The 19,123-nt window shown below is 38.2% G+C and overlaps 1 protein-coding gene across 8 annotated transcripts in view; it reads right to left on the reverse strand.

Annotated features, from left to right (window-relative positions):
- The window catches only part of TP63 (tumor protein p63), a 262,946-nt gene that overhangs the window by 86,700 nt on the left and 157,123 nt on the right, over positions 1–19,123 (reverse strand). For all 8 annotated transcript variants that reach the window (XM_053565542.1, XM_053565541.1, XM_053565540.1 and 5 more), the window contains one exon: positions 1,161–1,415. In XM_053565542.1, coding sequence (XP_053421517.1) covers positions 1,161–1,415 — 255 coding nt within the window. The remainder of the gene's footprint in view (positions 1–1,160; positions 1,416–19,123) is intronic.

Consider the following 19,123-nt stretch of genomic DNA (forward strand, 5'->3'; position numbering starts at 1 on the left):
CCTAAGTGAAATTATGTTGGAATGTAGTAAGTGTCATGAGGGCAGATTATTTTATAAACTCTACAACTGGATTAAAGGCTGTAATGAACTAGACACCATGCAAAACATAAAAACAAAAATGCTTTCCAAAGAAACCTGTGTGCCAAAGCGGGGAAAAAGTTATTATAAAAAAATTCTGAAGCTACGTTTCAGTAAGGTGATATTTGGAAGCATTTCTATAATCCATGTAGACCTTAAATAATTTGACAAACATGCATCCTACTTTGTCTTGGACATTCTGCCATCAACCAGTTAAAGCCAGCTTTGGAGGTTTCCCCTCTTATATTTGAGTTCATTCGTCTTATACCGCACTGCAATATACATTTTGCAATAAACATTCTCATGGCTTTTTAATTATTAAAAATATATTTCTCATGCTTTCTCAAAGAAGTTATATATATAAACAATTGTTTTCCGGGCAGTGCCTGTGGCTCAAAGGAGTAGGGCGCCAGCCCCATATGCCAGAGATAGTGGGTTCAAACCCAGCCCCCGCTAAAAACTGCAAAAAAAAAAAAATCCAACATTTTAAATCAGAATCTCTTTGGAATAACTTAGGGCCCTGATGTGTATTTTTAGAGACTTCTTTTAGGGAAAGAGGTTTCTAAATTGAATACATTTATACATATCAATAAATTATACTTACTTCATGGGATAGAACCTACTTGCATAAATATAAATGTCCTTCCTTAATAGAGAGGATTTACTTTTCTTGTTTTTGTATCACATTGTATGTATGTATTCATTTTTTAAAATCACACCTGAATGGGACATTCACTTCTCCACAGTAAGGAGAGCTGTAAATACCCCACGTTGCGGAGCCTGTACACACACAGCCTGTGGTTACGATACTGCACGTTGGCACAGTGCTCCGTGTTTTGCTGTAAACTTTCACCCAAGGACCTAACAACAGCTGGGAGCCGACTCCATGGCAGGCATTGGTTCCCCGTGGGGTTTTTCCCATTAACTGGCTCTTACTCTCTCTGGTTCAGTATCAAATATTCAAAGGCAAATTTCCCACTATTGGATGTGGATCTCTAAACTGGGAGACCAAGCCCTGGGCTGGGGGGCCGGACCCTGCCTGAGGCTCCAGGCTCCCCGGCTGTGCTGCCCGGCGCGCTTACCGTCCAGGTGGCCGACTTGGCGGTGCTCGACTGCTGGAAGGACACGTCGAAGCTGTGTGGGCCCGGGTAGTCGGTGTTGGAGGGGATGGCCGGCGACGGCGACAGGGCGTCAAAGGTGGAGCTGGGCTGCGCGTAGGGCGAGGGAGCCGTCACGCTGTTCTGCGCGTGGTCCGTGTTGTAGGGGCTGGTGGACGAAGAGCCGTTCTGGATCTGCTGATCCATGCTGTTCAGGAGCCCCAGGTTCGTGTACTGCGGCTGCAGGGACACCCCGAGACCCTGACGTTAGCCTTTCGTGCAGATCACTGCCTCCAAAAGGGCATCGTGTGGGGCGTGCATGGGACAGAGTGACCTCACTTTAAAAACTCCTCCCGGTGTAAGTAAAATCTCCAATTTGTGATACCCCGAGAAGGCCGGAGCGCGTGTGAGTTGTCAGGACTTTCCCAGCTCACACGGCTCGTGCGGGGCCTTTCCAGACTGGTGTCAGCAGAGCACCCAGCGCCCAGAGCTCGGTTGCTGCTTTGGAATTCTTTAAAACAAATGAATAAATTACTATTTTTCATTTTTGTTTGGTGGAAGGGAGGTGAAGACTATGGGATTTAAAATGAGAAAAACAACTTGATATGTTCTTGAGGAGATTTAAATATCAAATTGTTACACACGGAGAAATCAGAAGAGCTTCATATTTTCTGTTAGTCATAATTCTAAATTCTATCCTAGGATCCCAATGGTGTCCCTTCCACGCCTTGTACTAATTCCACAAAGACTGGAAGCACATGGGAGCAAGGCTTGGGACCCCCAAATGTACATTTCAAAAAGTAACACACTAGTGCATTATCCAAACATAGTCTGATTTTACCTGTTATTTCATTTTCTTCATAGTCTATTATTTTCTAGAGTAGCACATGTATAAGTAAGGGAAATACCATGTAGTTGGGAGTAAAATTCTAATTCAACAGTGCATTAATTCACGTAGCTTCTTGCATCAGACGCTTTTATACTATTGGTGTGAGTAGGCCTGAGCACAGAGTAAGTGCTCCATGGAACGCTCATGGAAAGAACATAAGAATTTCTTCCCATTTAATCTGTAAACCAATTTTACATTACTGACAGAGAGGTAAAGCAGTTTGCCCTAGCATTAACTAATACACAGAGCAGGGGTTTTAAAATGAAATCTTCTGATTCTGAGGTCAGGGCTCTACCATGCCATCCCAGCCACCATCCTGATCAGATAGGTCAGCCTGGGGTCATGGGCATATTTCCAGAAGGGGCAACCAGCCTACGGGTACAGTTTTCCCTTTGTGAAACCTTCTGAAGCATGAAAACTTTCCTCTTTCTCATAGTTAATGAAGGAAGGGTGGGAATCAAAAGCAAGAAGTGGGAGGCAGCCTTTTTGGTACATATTTTAGGGCCTTCCATTGAAATAGAACTGAGAGAGACCCAGACTATGTAGAATTATGGCGGACAAGTCACAAAGAAATAGGATCTTGAAAAAAACTTTTTAATTTTAAAACTTTAAATGTGTTACTTTATAAAACTTTAATATTTTTCACATGGAAAGAAAAACGGACCCTGCAATTCCATTCAGTCCAGAGCGCATCTGTCTAAAAGTTAATAGTCGCACGCCCATTCCATTACATCCATGCATTCGCATTCCACTGCTGCGTGCCACATCCCCATTTGCTGTTCAAATAACTATTAATCTCTTTACACTTATCCCTGTGCTGACAAGAGCAGCTGTTGGTCTCGCCTTCTCTCCCCCTGATTTCTATGGCTCCTATCCTTCACCTCGCCTCCATCTTCAGCTTCTTTTCCTGACAGGTGTGGCAAACTGCAGGTAAGAACTAGAGAAAAAAAAGTAAACCTGAGGCCTGTACAAACGCACCACACCCCTGGCTGAACTAAAGCTCTGAGGTATCCAAGCCTGAGGCAATAGCCCGAGGAAGGGGATGGAAAAGATATTATTTGTGTTCAAGTTAAGGGTCAGTATACAAAGCACTCCTGAATGTCCTGTAGGGATCAGATAATGCTCCCAAAGGCACGTGCTTCTCTACAGTGGTACAATTAGGGAGGCAGCCATCCCTGACCAAGAGGACAAAGAAACTCTGAGCACTTTCTCTCTGGCAGTAAAATCCTGCTGGGCCACCCCCCACCCTTCCTCCTCCTTCTAGCTACACAGAAGGAACTTTAGCTAATTGTGGGCTTAGATGAGAACAAAGAAACATGGGCTCTTTGAATTTTTTTTTTTTTTTTTATGCTACATATATAAAGAGAAAAGTTTTGGGACTCAGCTTTAAAAGCTAATGAGCAAACATTCTTTAATTCTCCAAGGACTTAAGCAAAAGGGAATTCCATTTACTGAGAAGTCACAAAGGAGACCCTAGGAATGGCAGCAAGACTATACAGATTGCGTGGCACCAAAAAGCAGAAGAAAAAATGCATTCCAAAAGTTACTAATAGCACTGTGAGTGCTGACGGTCTACTTTTAAATGCCATAATTTTTCATTCTGTACCATTCTAGGTAAATTTTTGTATTAGGAACAATAGAATTTGTTCCCAATGCTAATGCCTCAGTTAATATGATATGAAGTGAGATTTCTCAAAAGTCAGCTTACTTTATAGGTTAAAAATGGGAAAATACAATTCAATTTAAACTCTTTCTGAATTATACTTTAAAGAGATATAAGCCAAAAAGTATATTCAATTGTATTCAAAAAAAAATATATAAAACCAATACTAACTTTATATTAGTTAACTTAAAATGAACACAAAAACACACTTACCAAAGTAAGAATTTACTGATTGGAAATTTACTTACTTTTCTTTGTTTATTAAAAAACAATAAATCATAAGTCTGACAGAGGAAACAGTTCTTTAGAAGTTAATTTGCAAAATATCTAGTTTAAAATAAATGTTCTTATTTGCCTGTATCTTTGAATTGCAGAGAAAATGCTCATGTTAATAATATAATGGGAGGCCCAAAGACAGCCCATCTTAGCCAAGAAGAACAGATGTTCCCAGGCAGGACCAGCGAAACAATTGTAGTACTTGGTGTAAAATACAAATGCAGGACCACTTGTTAATACATTATTAAGAATTTCAAAATGGTGGTAGGAGGGCATGAAATGAATTTGGGGCCCTGTGTGATTGCCTGTACAGTTGGCATGCCCAGAAAGCTAGCTCTGTCCTAGCTTAATGTATATGACATTGCTTATTTTCCACCAAGTAAATCTGATGGGATAAAGGGTATGGTACCTGTTGTTTACTGTCAGTAATTCCATAAACACAGAGGGGAGAAACGACAGTAACAAGTAAAAGGGTTTCTGAGATGAGTACATGACACTTTCATATCTCCATAAAAAATGCCCTCAGAAGAACTCCATGGGGACCCATATATATGTCCCATGTGTTTTTCAAGTAATGAAGTCATGAGCATATTTGAAATGAAATAGGAAGTAGATTCTCCCTTTCTAACAGCAAGTATCTTGATCTCAAAATAATATCAGCATACTCTGAAGGAACTCAAACTACGAGTGACTGAAAAATGTTACATATGGGCCACATCATGTGTGAGAAAGGAGCCAGACCTCTCCACAAAATATCAAAGGGTAAAAATGAACTCAACTTGTGTGATATCCACTGTAATGCTGATAAAGTAAGATAATCAATTTTCCCTGATTTCCAAAAGATGCTTCATTTCCTGTAAAATAACTATGAAATAGACAGCTCACAGGATGGACACTGGAAAATCACCAACATCTGGAGTTGGAATACAGTCAGGTCCATCCTAGACTAGCTGATCTGGGCACAGAAAGGAGGAAGCCCCGCTGGGCCATTGGGACTTACACACCACATAGTCAGGGAACTCTCTAGGGGTATCTGACTCATGGAGCGTGTGGACTGGATACCTGAGAGAATCTCAAATTATTTGTTTTCACCATGAACAAAGAACAAATGTAACTACCAATTCTCAAATGTAGAGGTCATTCCTTTTTTTCTTCTTTTCCCGTAAGTCCTTTGCCATTCTCATAGGCATCTACAGGCTCCAATGTATTTGGATGCATAGAATTAAAATACCCATATAGAAGACTAGATTTTCTCTTACTGGTCTTTTAAGTGTCCTAGGAATACCATCCCTGTAGTTTTATTTTGTTTTTCTTTCCTGGATTACATCCTTGTAATGATCATATATTCTAAATAGATAATGAGTCTGAATTTTCTTTTTGTAAGTTCAACAATGCATCAGTCTATATTGCCATAAACAAAGCTCAAATTAAACACCTGGGTTTATATATACTTAAAGTTGATCATGTAACTACTTTCCTATGAAAGAATTTTAACATAAGGAAAGGAAAAAAAAGATTCCAATCAAGCCATTGAACCAACGCAATAAAAACGAGGACTTAAGTATAACTATATTTCTGAAAATGCCTGTCTACCAATTTATCTGTATGAGAGAAGTTTTATAAATTCTCTTTTTTTGATACTGCTATCTGTAATAGCTAATTTGTGACAACATGGCAAAAATAACTAATAACATAGGGCAAGAAGTTAATAAAAAATGGGAATGGGGAGAAATTATGGTCAGGACATGTAATCATAATTTATTTATCTCAATTCAACTGACTCTTGTTACAAGAAACAATAACTTCCCCAAATTTCATTTGGAAGGAATTATAATCCATGAGTGACTAGAAGATGGGGCTAGGGACTTGAACATTCTTCAGCTCTTCTAACGTCCTCCTATGGATTCTAGTAAGGCAAAAGACTGAACCTAGACTTGTTGACACCAAGTCTAAGTCTGAACACTTCCACTAAAATGCTGTGTACCACCAGGCAAGATAATTAATTGAAAAACTTAGACCTTAGCCTCCTATAAGGCAAAATCTATGTAAAATTGCAAAGGTTGAACCTGATGACCAATATAAAAATGGTGCCAGTTCTAACGTTTTGTTAGTTGTGATTATCCTCATCTCTAAAGCTATTATAAAACAATGCTATGAGATTGCTATCAAAATAGTTTCATAAAATAACTGTTATTTATACAGATTTCCCTGGTCAAACCTAGAAATCTAAAAAATGTTTCAGACAGCATGTATAGGTTCCTCAGCTGATACCACCTTTCACCTCGGCTTCATGGAGGAGCTTTTATGAACATTCTATAGCCCCTCCTAGGAAAAGAAAACAGCTTTCTTCCTGACCCTGGATTTACAAAGCATTCATTCAATTATGCACTAGCAGACAGTACTATATTTCCATCCCCAAATATCAGCAGGATAGTGACTTTTCAACAAGCACTGCCTAAGGGAAAAATACTTGTCATTTTTTAGTCTCCTACCACCTGCTCCACCTCCCAGAATGATGGTTTGTTTTATGCTAGAATTAAATGCAATTGACTTAAGGCACTCTACTGGAGGTCAAGAAGATATTTGTATCATAATGTCAAGTTAAAATACTGTCTTTCTATTTTAAGAATGTACGTAGTATTTAGCATTACATTTTTCTCAAAAATATATTATGTATAAAATATTTCACTCTTTCTGTCTTCTGAGATGATCTTAAAAAGTAAATGCTTGGAGTTAAAATATACACATGTCTTATAATGAACGAAACGTAAGAATAAAGTAGTTAAGCACACACAAACCCAGAAAGACGGGAGGCAGAGAGTTTTCTAGAGTGCTTTATGTTCTGACACAAAGTATCAACATTCCTTTGAGGGTCAAGATTCCATAACTTAGGAGAGATATCCCAAAAATCCCCAATTGTAGGTGAGGAAAATAAATACAAAGTTGGCTGATCAGGTGGACAACAGTGTCAACAAACATTAGAAGTGGGATTTGAAAAGACAGGAAGTGCAAATTGTATGGAATTTTAAAACCAGATCCAAATACAGCTAAATTAAAAAGTGTATAATTCGGGCGGCGCCTGTGGCTCAGTGAGTAGGGCGCCGGCCCCATATGCCGAGGGTGGTGGGTTCAAACCCAGCCCCGGCCAAACTGCAACCAAAAAATAGCCGGGCGCCTGTAGTCCCAGCTGCTCGGGAGGCTGAGGCAAGAGAATCGCGTAAGCCCAAGAGTTAGAGGTTGCTGTGAGCCGTGTGACGCCCCGGCACTCTACCGAGGGCGGTACAGTGAGACTCTGTCTCTACAAAAAAAAAAAAAAAAAAAGTGTATAATTCAATTAAGAACAAAATAAACCTTAAATTCTATGATTGTAGTAAGTACTCTCATCTAGTAACCATGACAAATCAACAGAATAAAAATTGTGAGCCATCACAATTCTTTTTTTTAATCACAAGTCTGAAAACAATTGACATTAATCAGTGTGAACCCAGGGAGTATTAAGCTAATATTCAACAATTCCTGATACAGGAATTAAGGAAAAGTTTTCAGAATCTCAAAAGTATTTATTAAAGTCGAAACAAAAATTTTTTTGAGCACATTTTTGATTTATATCAATCAACATGTTTTAATTAATAACTCCATTTAGTAGACTTGGTAATGTTAAGAGAAAAAAGGACTGAGATTCTTCAGTGAATCTTAAGCCATCTATTAATACAGGGTAAGCACACCATGTTATCTTTGGCTCGGCAATAATGCTTCCTTGGTTTTTAAATATTGTTAAAATTTTTTAAATTAGGTTTTAAAATATTTTTAAACTTAATTTTGATAGGTATCTGCCTTGTTCGTATCACAAGTTGTGACCTAACACAATGGGGTAATCAAATGTGATTAATATTTTATTGCAGGAAATAGTTTTGCCCATCATGGCACAAACTGAAGACGTAACAATTTCAATAAACTAATGATGAATCTCAAGACTGTAAAAAATAATAAATTTTTAAAATCTGAAATATACTTATCATCCATCTTCAATCCCCTCTATAAAAGGATATTAGCTGTTACTACTACTATTATTAATCCTCTTATTGATTATAGTATTCAAGTGCTATGTTTTTACTCATTTAATCCTCATGTGATGGGTGGTATTATTATCCCATGTTTTATACATGTTTTATAGACGAAGAAACTGAAGCTCCACAAGATTAAGTAACTTGCCTAAGGTAGCCAGAGAGGCTATATGTAAAACCAGTAAATCTGGCTTGAGAACCCGCCTTGCTTTCTTAAGTAGCCTTCATTCTGATTGCAGGTAAATAGGAGTCACTCAAATCTCTGCCTGGAATTTTTATCTAAAAGTTATACTCAAGGAAAGCACACCACTTTTATCACTGATGAAAATTTTTTTCCCACTCATTAAAGATAGGATATACACCTCTAGCCTTTCTTAGAATGGGTGGAATTGCAAAGAAACAGAGACCCAAGTCTCTGGAGCTACCACTTAAAAGGCGTTGTAAATCTGATCAAGTCACTCTCAAGCTTGAATTCCTTGAGAAGTTCTCTACTCGGTAGAATGAAGGCCCCAGGTCTTTAAAATAGCCTATGAGGCACTATTTAAGACTCCCCTTTGGCCAAATGGAACTTCCTTCAGTTTTTCAAAGGCTAACTCCTTCAGGCCTCAACGCTTTTACAGATGCCTGCTGTTTCCCAACCCACTTTGCAACTTTTAGCTTAAATGTCAACTCCCAGAAGCCTTCTTTGACAAGATTATTCTCTTCTGTTTTACATCTTCATAGCACTGACCCGGTGCATCCCATAATCATGACTGAAATTAACCATATGTATAATTTTTTAAAAAGTTGGTCTACTCTGCTGGATAATAAATTAATGAGAGACTATGTCTAGCACATTTAGTGCTGAGTCCCCAGTCCCTGCAATGGTCTCTGAAACATAGTAGATGCTCAGGAAATGCAAAACACCTTATCAGGAAATGCAAAACACCTTGAAATAAAAATCACTGTAAATACTATTGCCAGGAGAATGTCATAGTGTATCCCCAAATAATCTCTCTGATCTTTACTCTGTATGTTGCTTTGTCTTGGTAGGTGGGAATTGTGCCTTCAGCTTCTGCTTTTATGGGAACTAGCAGCAGAATAGCCAGTCCTGTCACTCATGGTGCAATGAGTAATCCTTGGTGGCTCACACCTAGCTGAGAAGTTTATTGATGAGCTTCTACTTCCTCAAAACAAAAACATACACACTTCTGTGCCAAGGCAGTGTTTTTTACCTGATGGTCTAGGTTTTTTTAATGAAGCATCTAGGTCAGCAGTAAGAATTCAAATCTCTGTGGTCATATAATTACCTGCTACTGATGGTACATATGGCCAGATGCAGGTTGCTTTGGAAAGAAACCACTCAGAGACAAGCTTCGAGGAAGACCTTAGTTTCTGGTAGGTAGGCCACAAAATTGGTCCCTCCCTGTGTAATTTCCATAATTTTATGCTCAGTTAATCAGAATTAGTTTAGAATAGTGCCATAATTAATGGCTTGCAATTTTACATTTTGAGGAATTGACATTATAATCACTCTTTGTACACTGACACAAGAAATGTACAAACAATTTCTTACAAATGATATAAATTCACAACTTCTATTTCCCAGACTTTGTAACTAAGACTCAAAGGTTGGAACACCCATCTTTTTTTTTTGCAAGTGGAAAACTGAAGCAAGATTCAAGCCAGCAATGCTAGCTACTCAGAGTTACTATTCCACAGGTATTCAAGTGGGGAACACTGTTTGCTGAGCTCTAATTTGTTTTTGATTGTCAAGTTCTTTGCTGATCGCTACATTCTTTTTTATTATATTTGAGATAATTAAAGTTTTTAGTGATTTACTGTGCTTTGCAATTAGATATGGTGACATATAATATTGGAGTGTTCCTTTAAGCTGTCACTTTTAACTGCAAAATAAAACTGAAGTTTCCAGCTTTGCAGAAGACATGGCTTACTTTAAAAAGACACTCTTATGTTCATTTTATTCTATTTACCCCATGATAAAAGTAACAATCAATCAGTATAATCATTACAACAGCTTATTAGTGTCTATTTGAGGAAAAAAAAAAAAAAAAAACAGCCAAGGCACCATGTTTTAGAGCAAAATGAGTTCAAGATTTCTCAGACATTCTTTAATAATAACACCAAGAAAATAAGAGGGAGCGAGTGTTTGTAAATCATCAAGCTACTTCATTCTGATGAAACCACCCACATCTAGTGAGGATCAAGAGACACATAGGGTACAAACTGAATCAAGGGGACAGGGTGAAAGCAAGTAAACACTTTTAAAAAGTGACTGCAAAGTCAGATAAAAATCTCATCTGTTCAGTTTTTGTTTTTGTTTTTGTTTTTTTTTTAAATCAAACACATTCTCTGTCTTCATGGGTAATCAATTATATGAAAGCAGCACACACTTTACACTATTTACTATTGGAGTCCAAGTCATTTCTTCCTTAAGAAGTTGCCCTTTTCATCTGGGCACCGTGAGTCTGGGGAGATAGGACTCCAGGCATCTCTGGCTGGTGGGAACTGCCTATCATCACTCCTATGAGGATACAGGGAGTCAGCGAGAGACTTCTGGACCCCAAGAGGAGGACTAAAACAGTGGAAAACCGGCAAGTGGTCGCGTGTGTTCAACCCGTCTAAACCCGCCCACAACTTCCACAGGCACGAGAACTTAAAGAGCAAGAGGAAGTGAAAGGAAAATTAGGGCAAGGAAACAGATAAAAGAAATCACTCATGAGGAAGAATCAGCAGAAAACTCCAGGCAACATGAAGAACCAGTCCAGAACAACCCCGCCAAGGGACCATGAGGTAGCTACTGCAGAGGATTCCACCTATACAGAAATGTTAGGAATGACAGAAAGGGAATTTAGAATACACATGTTGAAAACAATGAAAGAAATGATGGAAACAATGAAGGAAACTGCTAATAAAGTGGAAAATAACCAAAAGGAAATCCAAAAACAGAATCAAATCAGAGATGAACGATATGAAGAATATAAAAAGGATATAGCAGAGCTGAAGGAAATGAAACAGTCAATCAGGGAACTTAAAGATGCAATGGAAAGTATCAGCAACAGGTTAGACCATGCAGAAGAAAGAATTTCAGAGGTAGAAGACAAAGTTTTTGAGATAACTCAGATAGTAAAAGAGGCAGAAAAGAAGAGAGAGAAAGCAGAACGTTCACTGTCAGAATTATGGGACTTTATGAAACGTTCCAACATACGAGTTATAGGAATTCCAGAAGGGGAAGAAGAATGCCCCAGAGGAATGGAAGCCATACTAGAGAATATTATAAAAGAAAATTTCCCAAATATCACCAAAGATTCTGACACACTGCTTTCAGAGGGATATCGGACCCCAGGTCGCCTCAACTCTAACCGAGCTTCTCCAAGACACATTGTGATGAACCTGTCCAAAGTTAAGACAAAAGAAAAGATTCTGCAAGCTGCCAGGAGTAAGCGCCAGTTGACCTACAGGGGCAAATCCATCAGAGTGACCTCAGACTTCTCTAATGAAACTTTCCAAGCAAGAAGACAATGGTCATCTACCTTTAATCTACTTAAACAGAACAATTTTCAGCCCAGAATTCTGTACCCTGCTAAGCTAAGCTTCAAAATTGATGGAGAAATCAAATCATTTACGGATATACAAACATTGAGAAAATTCACCACAACAAGACCAGCTCTACAGGGAATACTTCAACCTGTTCTGCACACTGACCACCACAATGGATCAGCAGCAAAGTAAGAACTCAGAAATCAAAGGACAGAACCTAACCTCCACACTGATGCAAAAGATAAAACTAAGCAATGGACTCTCACCAAATAAGACGAATAGAATACTACCACACTTATCAATTATCTCCATAAATGTTAATGGTTTGAATTCCCCACTGAAGAGACATAGATTGGCTGACTGGATTAAAAAACACAAGCCATCCATTTGCTGTCTGCAGGAAACACACCTGGCTTCAAAAGACAAATTAAAGCTCCGAGTCAAGGGTTGGAAGACAATTTTTCAGGCAAATGGAATTCAGAAGAAAAGAGGAGTTGCAATCTTATTTTCAGATACATGTGGATTTAAAGCAACTAAAGTCAAAAAAGACAAAGATGGTCACTTTATATTGGTCAAGGGAAAACTACAACAAGAAGACATTTCAATTCTAAATATCTATGCACCAAATTTAAATGCTCCCAGATTCTTGAAACAGACCTTACTCAGTCTGAGCAATATGATATCTGATAATACCATCATAACAGGGGACTTTAACACACCTCTTACAGAGCTGGACAGATCCTCTAAACAGAAATTAAACAAAGATATAAGAGATTTAAATGAGACCCTAGAACAATTATGCTTGATAGACGCATATAGAACACTCCACCCCAAAGATAAAGAATATACATTCTTCTCATCACCCCATGGAACATTCTCCAAAATTGATCATATCCTGGGACACAAAACAAATATCAACAGAATCAAAAGAATTGAAATTTTACCTTGTATCTTTTCAGACCATAAGGCACTAAAGGTGGAACTCAACTCTAACAAAAATGCTCGACCCCATCCAAAGGCATGGAAATTAAACAATCTTCTGTTGAATAACAGATGGGTGCAGGAAGAAATCAAACAGGAAATCACTAACTTCCTTAAGCATAACAACAATGAAGACACAAGCTACCAAAACCTGTGGGATACTGCAAAAGCAGTTTTGAGAGGAAAATTCATCGCTTTAGATGCCTACATTCGAAAAACAGACAGAGAGCACATCAACAATCTCACAAGAGACCTTATGGAATTGGAAAAAGAAGAACAATCTAAGCCTAAACTCAGTAGAAGAAAAGAAATCTCCAAAATCAAATCAGAGATCAATGAAATTGAAAACAAAAGAATCATTCAGAAAATTAATGAAACAAGGAGTTGGTTTTTTGAAAAAATAAATAAAATAGATAAACCATTGGCCAGACTAACTAGAAATAGAAAAGTAAAATCTCTAGTAACCTCAATCAGAAATGATAAAGGGGAAATAACAACTGATCCCACAGAGATACAAGAGATCATCTCTGAATACTACCAGAAACTGTATGCCCAGAAATTTGACAATGTGAAGGAAATGGATCAATATTTGGAATCACACCCTCTCCCTAGACTTGGCCAGGAAGAAATAGACCTCCTGAACAGACCAATTTCAAGCACTGAGATCAAAGAAACAATAAAAAAGCTTCCAACTAAAAAATGCCCTGGTCCAGATGGCTTCACTCCAGAATTCTATCAAACCTTCAAGGAAGAGCTTATTCCTGTACTGCAGAAATTATTCCAAAAAATTGAGGAAGAAGGAATCTTCCCCAACACATTCTATGAAGCAAACATCACCCTGATACCAAAACCAGGAAAAGACCCAAACAAAAAGGAGAATTTCAGACCAATCTCACTCATGAATATAGATGGAAAAATTCTCAACAAAATCCTAGCCAATAGATTACAGCTTATCATCAAAAAAGTCATTCATCATGATCAAGCAGGCTTCATCCCAGGGATGCAAGGCTGGTTCAACATACGCAAGTCTATAAACGTTATCCACCATATTAACAGAGGCAAAAATAAAGATCACATGATCCTCTCAATAGATGCAGAAAAAGCATTTGATAAAATCCAGCATCCTTTTCTAATTAGAACACTGAAGAGTATAGGCATAGGTGGCACATTTCTAAAACTGATTGAAGCTATCTATGACAAACCCACAGCCAATATTTTACTGAATGGAGTAAAACTGAAAGCTTTTCCTCTTAGAACTGGAACCAGACAAGGTTGTCCTCTGTCACCTTTACTATTCAACATAGTGCTGGAAGTTCTAGCCAATACAATTAGGCAAGACAAGGAAATAAAGGGAATCCAAATGGGAGCAGAGGAGGTCAAACTCTCCCTCTTTGCTGACGACATGATCTTATACTTAGAGAACCCCAAAGACTCAACCACAAGACTCCTAGAAGTCATCAAAAAATACAGTAATGTTTCAGGATATAAAATCAATGTCCACAAGTCAGTAGCCTTTGTATACACCAATAACAGTCAAGAGGAGAAGCTAATTAAGGACACAACTCCCTTCACCATAGTTTCAAAGAAAATGAAATACCTAGGAATATACCTAACGAAGGAGGTGAAGGACCTCTATAAAGAAAACTATGAACTCCTCAGAAAGGAAATAGCAGAGGATATTAACAAATGGAAGAACATACCATGCTCATGGCTTGGAAGAATCAACATTGTTAAAATGTCTATACTTCCCAAAGCAATCTACCTATTCAATGCCATTCCTATCAAAGTACCTACATCGTACTTTCAAGATTTGGAAAAAATGATTCTGCGTTTTGTATGGAACCGGAAAAAACCCCGTATAGCTAAGGCAGTTCTTAGTAACAAAAATAAAGCTGGGGGCATCAGCATACCAGATTTTAGTCTGTACTACAAAGCCATAGTGCTCAAGACAGCATGGTACTGGCACAAAAACAGAGACATAGACTCTTGGAATCGAATTGAACACCAAGAAATGAAACTAACATCTTACAACCACCTAATCTTCGATAAACCAAACAAGAACTTACCTTGGGGGAAAGACTCCCTATTCAATAAATGGTGTTGGGAGAACTGGATGTCTGCGTGTAAAAGACTGAAACTGGACCCACACCTTTCCCCACTCACAAAAATTGATTCAAGATGGATAAAGGACTTAAATTTAAGGCACGAAACAATAAAAATCCTCAAAGAAAGCATAGGAAAAACACTGGAAGATATTGGCCTGGGGGAAGACTTCATGAAGAAGACTGCCATGGCAATTGCAACAACAACAAAAATAAACAAATGGGACTTCATTAAACTGAAAAGCTTCTGTACAGCTAAGGTGACGATAACCAAAGCAAAGAGACAACCCACACAATGGGAAAGGATATTTGCATATTTTCAATCAGACAAAAGCTTGATAACCAGGATCTATAGAGAACTCAAATTAATCCACATGAAAAAAGCCAACAATCCCTTATATCAATGGGCAAGAGACATGAATAGAACTTTCTCTAAAGACGACAGACGAATGGCTAACAAACACATGAAAAAATGTTCATCATCTCTATATATTAGAGAAATGCAAATCAAAACATCCCTGAGATACCATCTAACCCCAGAGAGAATGGCCCACATCACAAAATCTCAAAACTGCAGATGCTGGCGTGGATGTGGAGAGAAGGGAACACTTTTACACTGCTGGTGGGACTGCAAACTAGTACAACCTTTCTGGAAGGAAGTATGGAGAAACCTCAAAGCACTCAACCTAGACCTCCCATTCGATCCTGCAATCCCATTACTGGGCATCTACCCAGAAGGAAAAAAATCCTTTTATCATAAGGACACTTGTACTAGACTGTTTATTGCAGCTCAATTTACAATCGCCAAAATGTGGAAACAGCCTAAATGCCCACCAACCCAGGAATGGATTAACAAGCTGTGGTATATGTATACCATGGAATACTATTCAGCCATTAAAAAAAATGGAGACTTTACATCCTTCGTATTAACCTGGATGGAAGTGGAAGACATTATTCTTAGTAAAGCATCACAAGAATGGAGAAGCATGAATCCTATGTACTCAATCTTGATATGAGGACAATTAATGAGAATTAAGGTTATGGGGGGGTGCAGAAAGAGGGATGGAGGGAGGGGGGTGGGGCCTTAGTGTGTGTCACACTTTATGGGGGCAAGACATGATTGCAAGAGGGACTTTACCTAACAATTGCAATCAGTGTAACTGGCTTATTGTACCCTCAATGAATCCCCAACAATAAAAAAAAAAAAGAAAAAAAAAAAAAAAAAAAAAAAGAAGTTGCCCTTTTAAAAAACTTTCTTGCCACTTAATGTGCAATGGAAATAAAACTGGGCTCAGTAAGAAAACAACCAAACGAACAAAAAATGACCTTTTTTGATCCAGGAAAACATAAGATTCAGTTACCTGCAGAACCTATAGGCATATAGGAACAAAGCTTGTATAACGTGTAGGATGACTTTACTCTTTTGCAAGAGTCACTTACAAATAGCCTTTAAGTATATACCACACACCATATTTGCAGCTGAAGAAACCCCTTCAAGTAACAGCAACAGACTCATGGCCCCTTGTCATTCAAGGAACATTATTTAGTGGCCAGGGAGAGGATACAGAGATAAACATGACACGTCCTCTGTCCTCCCAGAGCCTTTGGTCTAGAGATAGGGAAAAGGCATCTGGCACATGCAGCCAGCAATGAGGAAGAAACAGAGAAATAAAGGAGTTCAGAGGATGAAGGTATTAATCTGAATCAGGGAATCTGAGATATTTTTAAGGCGGAAGTATCTTGCCAGCGGGGCTGTCATGACTGGAAAGGATTTGACCTGGAGATAAATATTTGGGAGTGGGGTGCTGAAGTGAAGAAAGAAAACAGAAAAAGCCTCTTCTCTGAAATCTCACTATTTCAATTTTCATTTTGGGATTGTCTGGTGAAATCATTTCCCAGGCCTAAGACTTAGGAAGAGCTTTCATTTCACCCAGTGTTGCTGCTTCTCTCTGCTTGTACCTTGTGGAGTCCTCAACCTCAGTCTGGTGACAGAGTCTCACATGGTCTCTTTAAAAGTAATCAAGCCATTTCCAAAACATCTGATGTTGCCCTTTGAGAGGGTAATGGTTTTCCTTTTAATTCTGATTCCATCAATTGAGTGACACTAATCCAGACTGATTTGAGTAAACAGGGCATATTCCTCCATTGTCTCTGTGATCTGAGAAAGAATAAACTTGAAAAAGATCACTGCCTGGATTGGAAATGGCCCCTTTGGGTGTTTTGCACAAGCTTAAAAGAAAAAAGAAAATGCCTGTACAGAGTTCTTTCCAAGGCGAGCTCACTTTGGGGTGGTAATTCTCATAGGGGTATTAAACTAAACTGTACCTATTAGTGGCTTTAGCGCCAATAAGAAAGTAGAACTATTTCTTTTGTAGTGTTTCCAGAAGAGCTGACAACAGTGTTTCATAAATTTCCGCCTCTGGCAACACACCACAGCTTGACTCAAAATTCCCTCTTTCAGTTTTTATAAGGAAATCTTTTTGCCATTTAAGAAACACAGACAAGATGCAATTCAGATTACAAGTTTTGCATGAAATATCAATTTACGCTTTATACACATTCTCTAACATTCCAGAAATGTTTTATTCTTGCCAGATATTCCCCCACCTAGAACCAACCTGTGCTCTATCTAAACACCGGTTGCTGAATTTCAAATCCACAGGTGAACATTACCTGGTGAAGCCACTCTTAGCTCAATTCTACACAATCTTCCAATTTCACTTTGTCTTTGGAAAAAATAAACAATTTTATGTAAAAGTAAGAGTCTATAGAGTTACTCATTATCAAACATGAAATAAACTTAAAAATAAGACATTTCTAAGAATTTTATTTTGTAGAACATGGAAAAGAATGCTTTCTGAAAAGCATAGACTTGCTATATTACCAGACCAAATAAGAAAATCAAACGTAGGGAAGTATAAAGTATTGTTTCAGAAAAGATCTCATTTAAGTAATTAATTCTTCATTGAAAGGAGGTTGTATAGCAGTGTGATATTTTGTGGAACCTCACTGTTTCCCCTAATATCTGCCAGGAGTCTGTGGGACAATCATAGGTTGGGTACTTTCAAAATCTACTTTATGCAAGGGGAGGACCAGGTTGGTTTAAAAAAAAAAAAAAAGAGAGAAGAAGAAAGAAAAGGAAAGGATGAGACACAACCTGAGCTGTCTCTGCATTTTTCATGGAGCCCAGTTGCACCTCCTATCTGCTTCTGCCTTTGAATCAAATCATTGCATTCATCCTCCCCACCTCCAAACCCAGAGTTGACCTTTCCTCTTCTGCTTTACTATTATCTCTCTAATTGTCTACACTTTGTCCCTGGGTGAGATGGAAGTGATGAAGAAGATGTAGGAAGAAAACGATGTTAATGTAGGTAAAGACATGTCCTCTCTCAGCATTTCTCTTTATATGTTAAATATTAAGCGTGTATACTTGTCCCAAAATAAAATTTGAAATTTTTATGGCAAATATTTTTATTTGAGATACCAAGATCTTAATTTTTATTTTTTAAATTTAATTTGGTGGGCTGTTTGCTTTTGCAATGGGGCATTCAGATTGCCTTCTGCTTTATTCTCTCCCAGCAGGAATTCTCATTTTGGACAAATGTCATACTTGGGATATTGGTATATTTTCTCACATATATAACTCCAGAATAACTCTGTGTATTTGCAGCACAGAGAAGAAGACTTTCTTGTTCTGATTCTAAGATGACTGACTATTCAATAAATAAAGTTAACTCCTAATTAACATAGAGAATCAGTCCGAATTGTGTTCTAAGGTCCCATAAAGGCTAAGGTACCATATCTGTCTCTGTGGAAGTCTAAGGAAGGAGAACAGGCAATCTGCAACTTCTCCCAGCCCAAGCAGTCATGTGGGCTAAATCTTTTCCTCTCTGCAGGATGCCACCTATAGCCCATAGAACATGCAGTCAGAGATTGGAATCTCAAATTCAGATCACTGTTCACACTTTAAAAGCATGAGTTCAAGCTCTTAGTGAAATAAATGCCTCTATTACGCTCTCTTGCTATTTCTATAAAAGCTTTCCATTTTGACATAAATATTAAATACATATAAATATCTGAATCAACACATTTTCTTTTAAAAACACTATACCAGGCTCCTTCCTCTAGTCTGGCACAGTTCTCCCTTGAAAGTGTATCAATTTTCTTCTACCTTCTGCACAGAATATCTTTCCTTCCCTCCCTCCCCAGAACTGAAATCTGGTTCTCAAACCACGTGAAATGTTACTTTTGGCGTGACAAGTTGAAACTCCATTTCACTTTCTTAACATTTTTGATATCTTTTACTAATTATCCTTTATACTGGAGACATTTAACATGAACACCTTATATACTCTCTAGGATTGTGAATTCTCAGAGGCTATTGGCTGTGACTTACTCATTTCAGCGTCCTCACAATGTCTGTCGCACTCATT

This window comes from Nycticebus coucang, chromosome 16, assembly GCF_027406575.1.
Source record: "Nycticebus coucang isolate mNycCou1 chromosome 16, mNycCou1.pri, whole genome shotgun sequence".
In the NCBI taxonomy this organism is placed as follows: domain Eukaryota; kingdom Metazoa; phylum Chordata; class Mammalia; order Primates; family Lorisidae; genus Nycticebus; species Nycticebus coucang.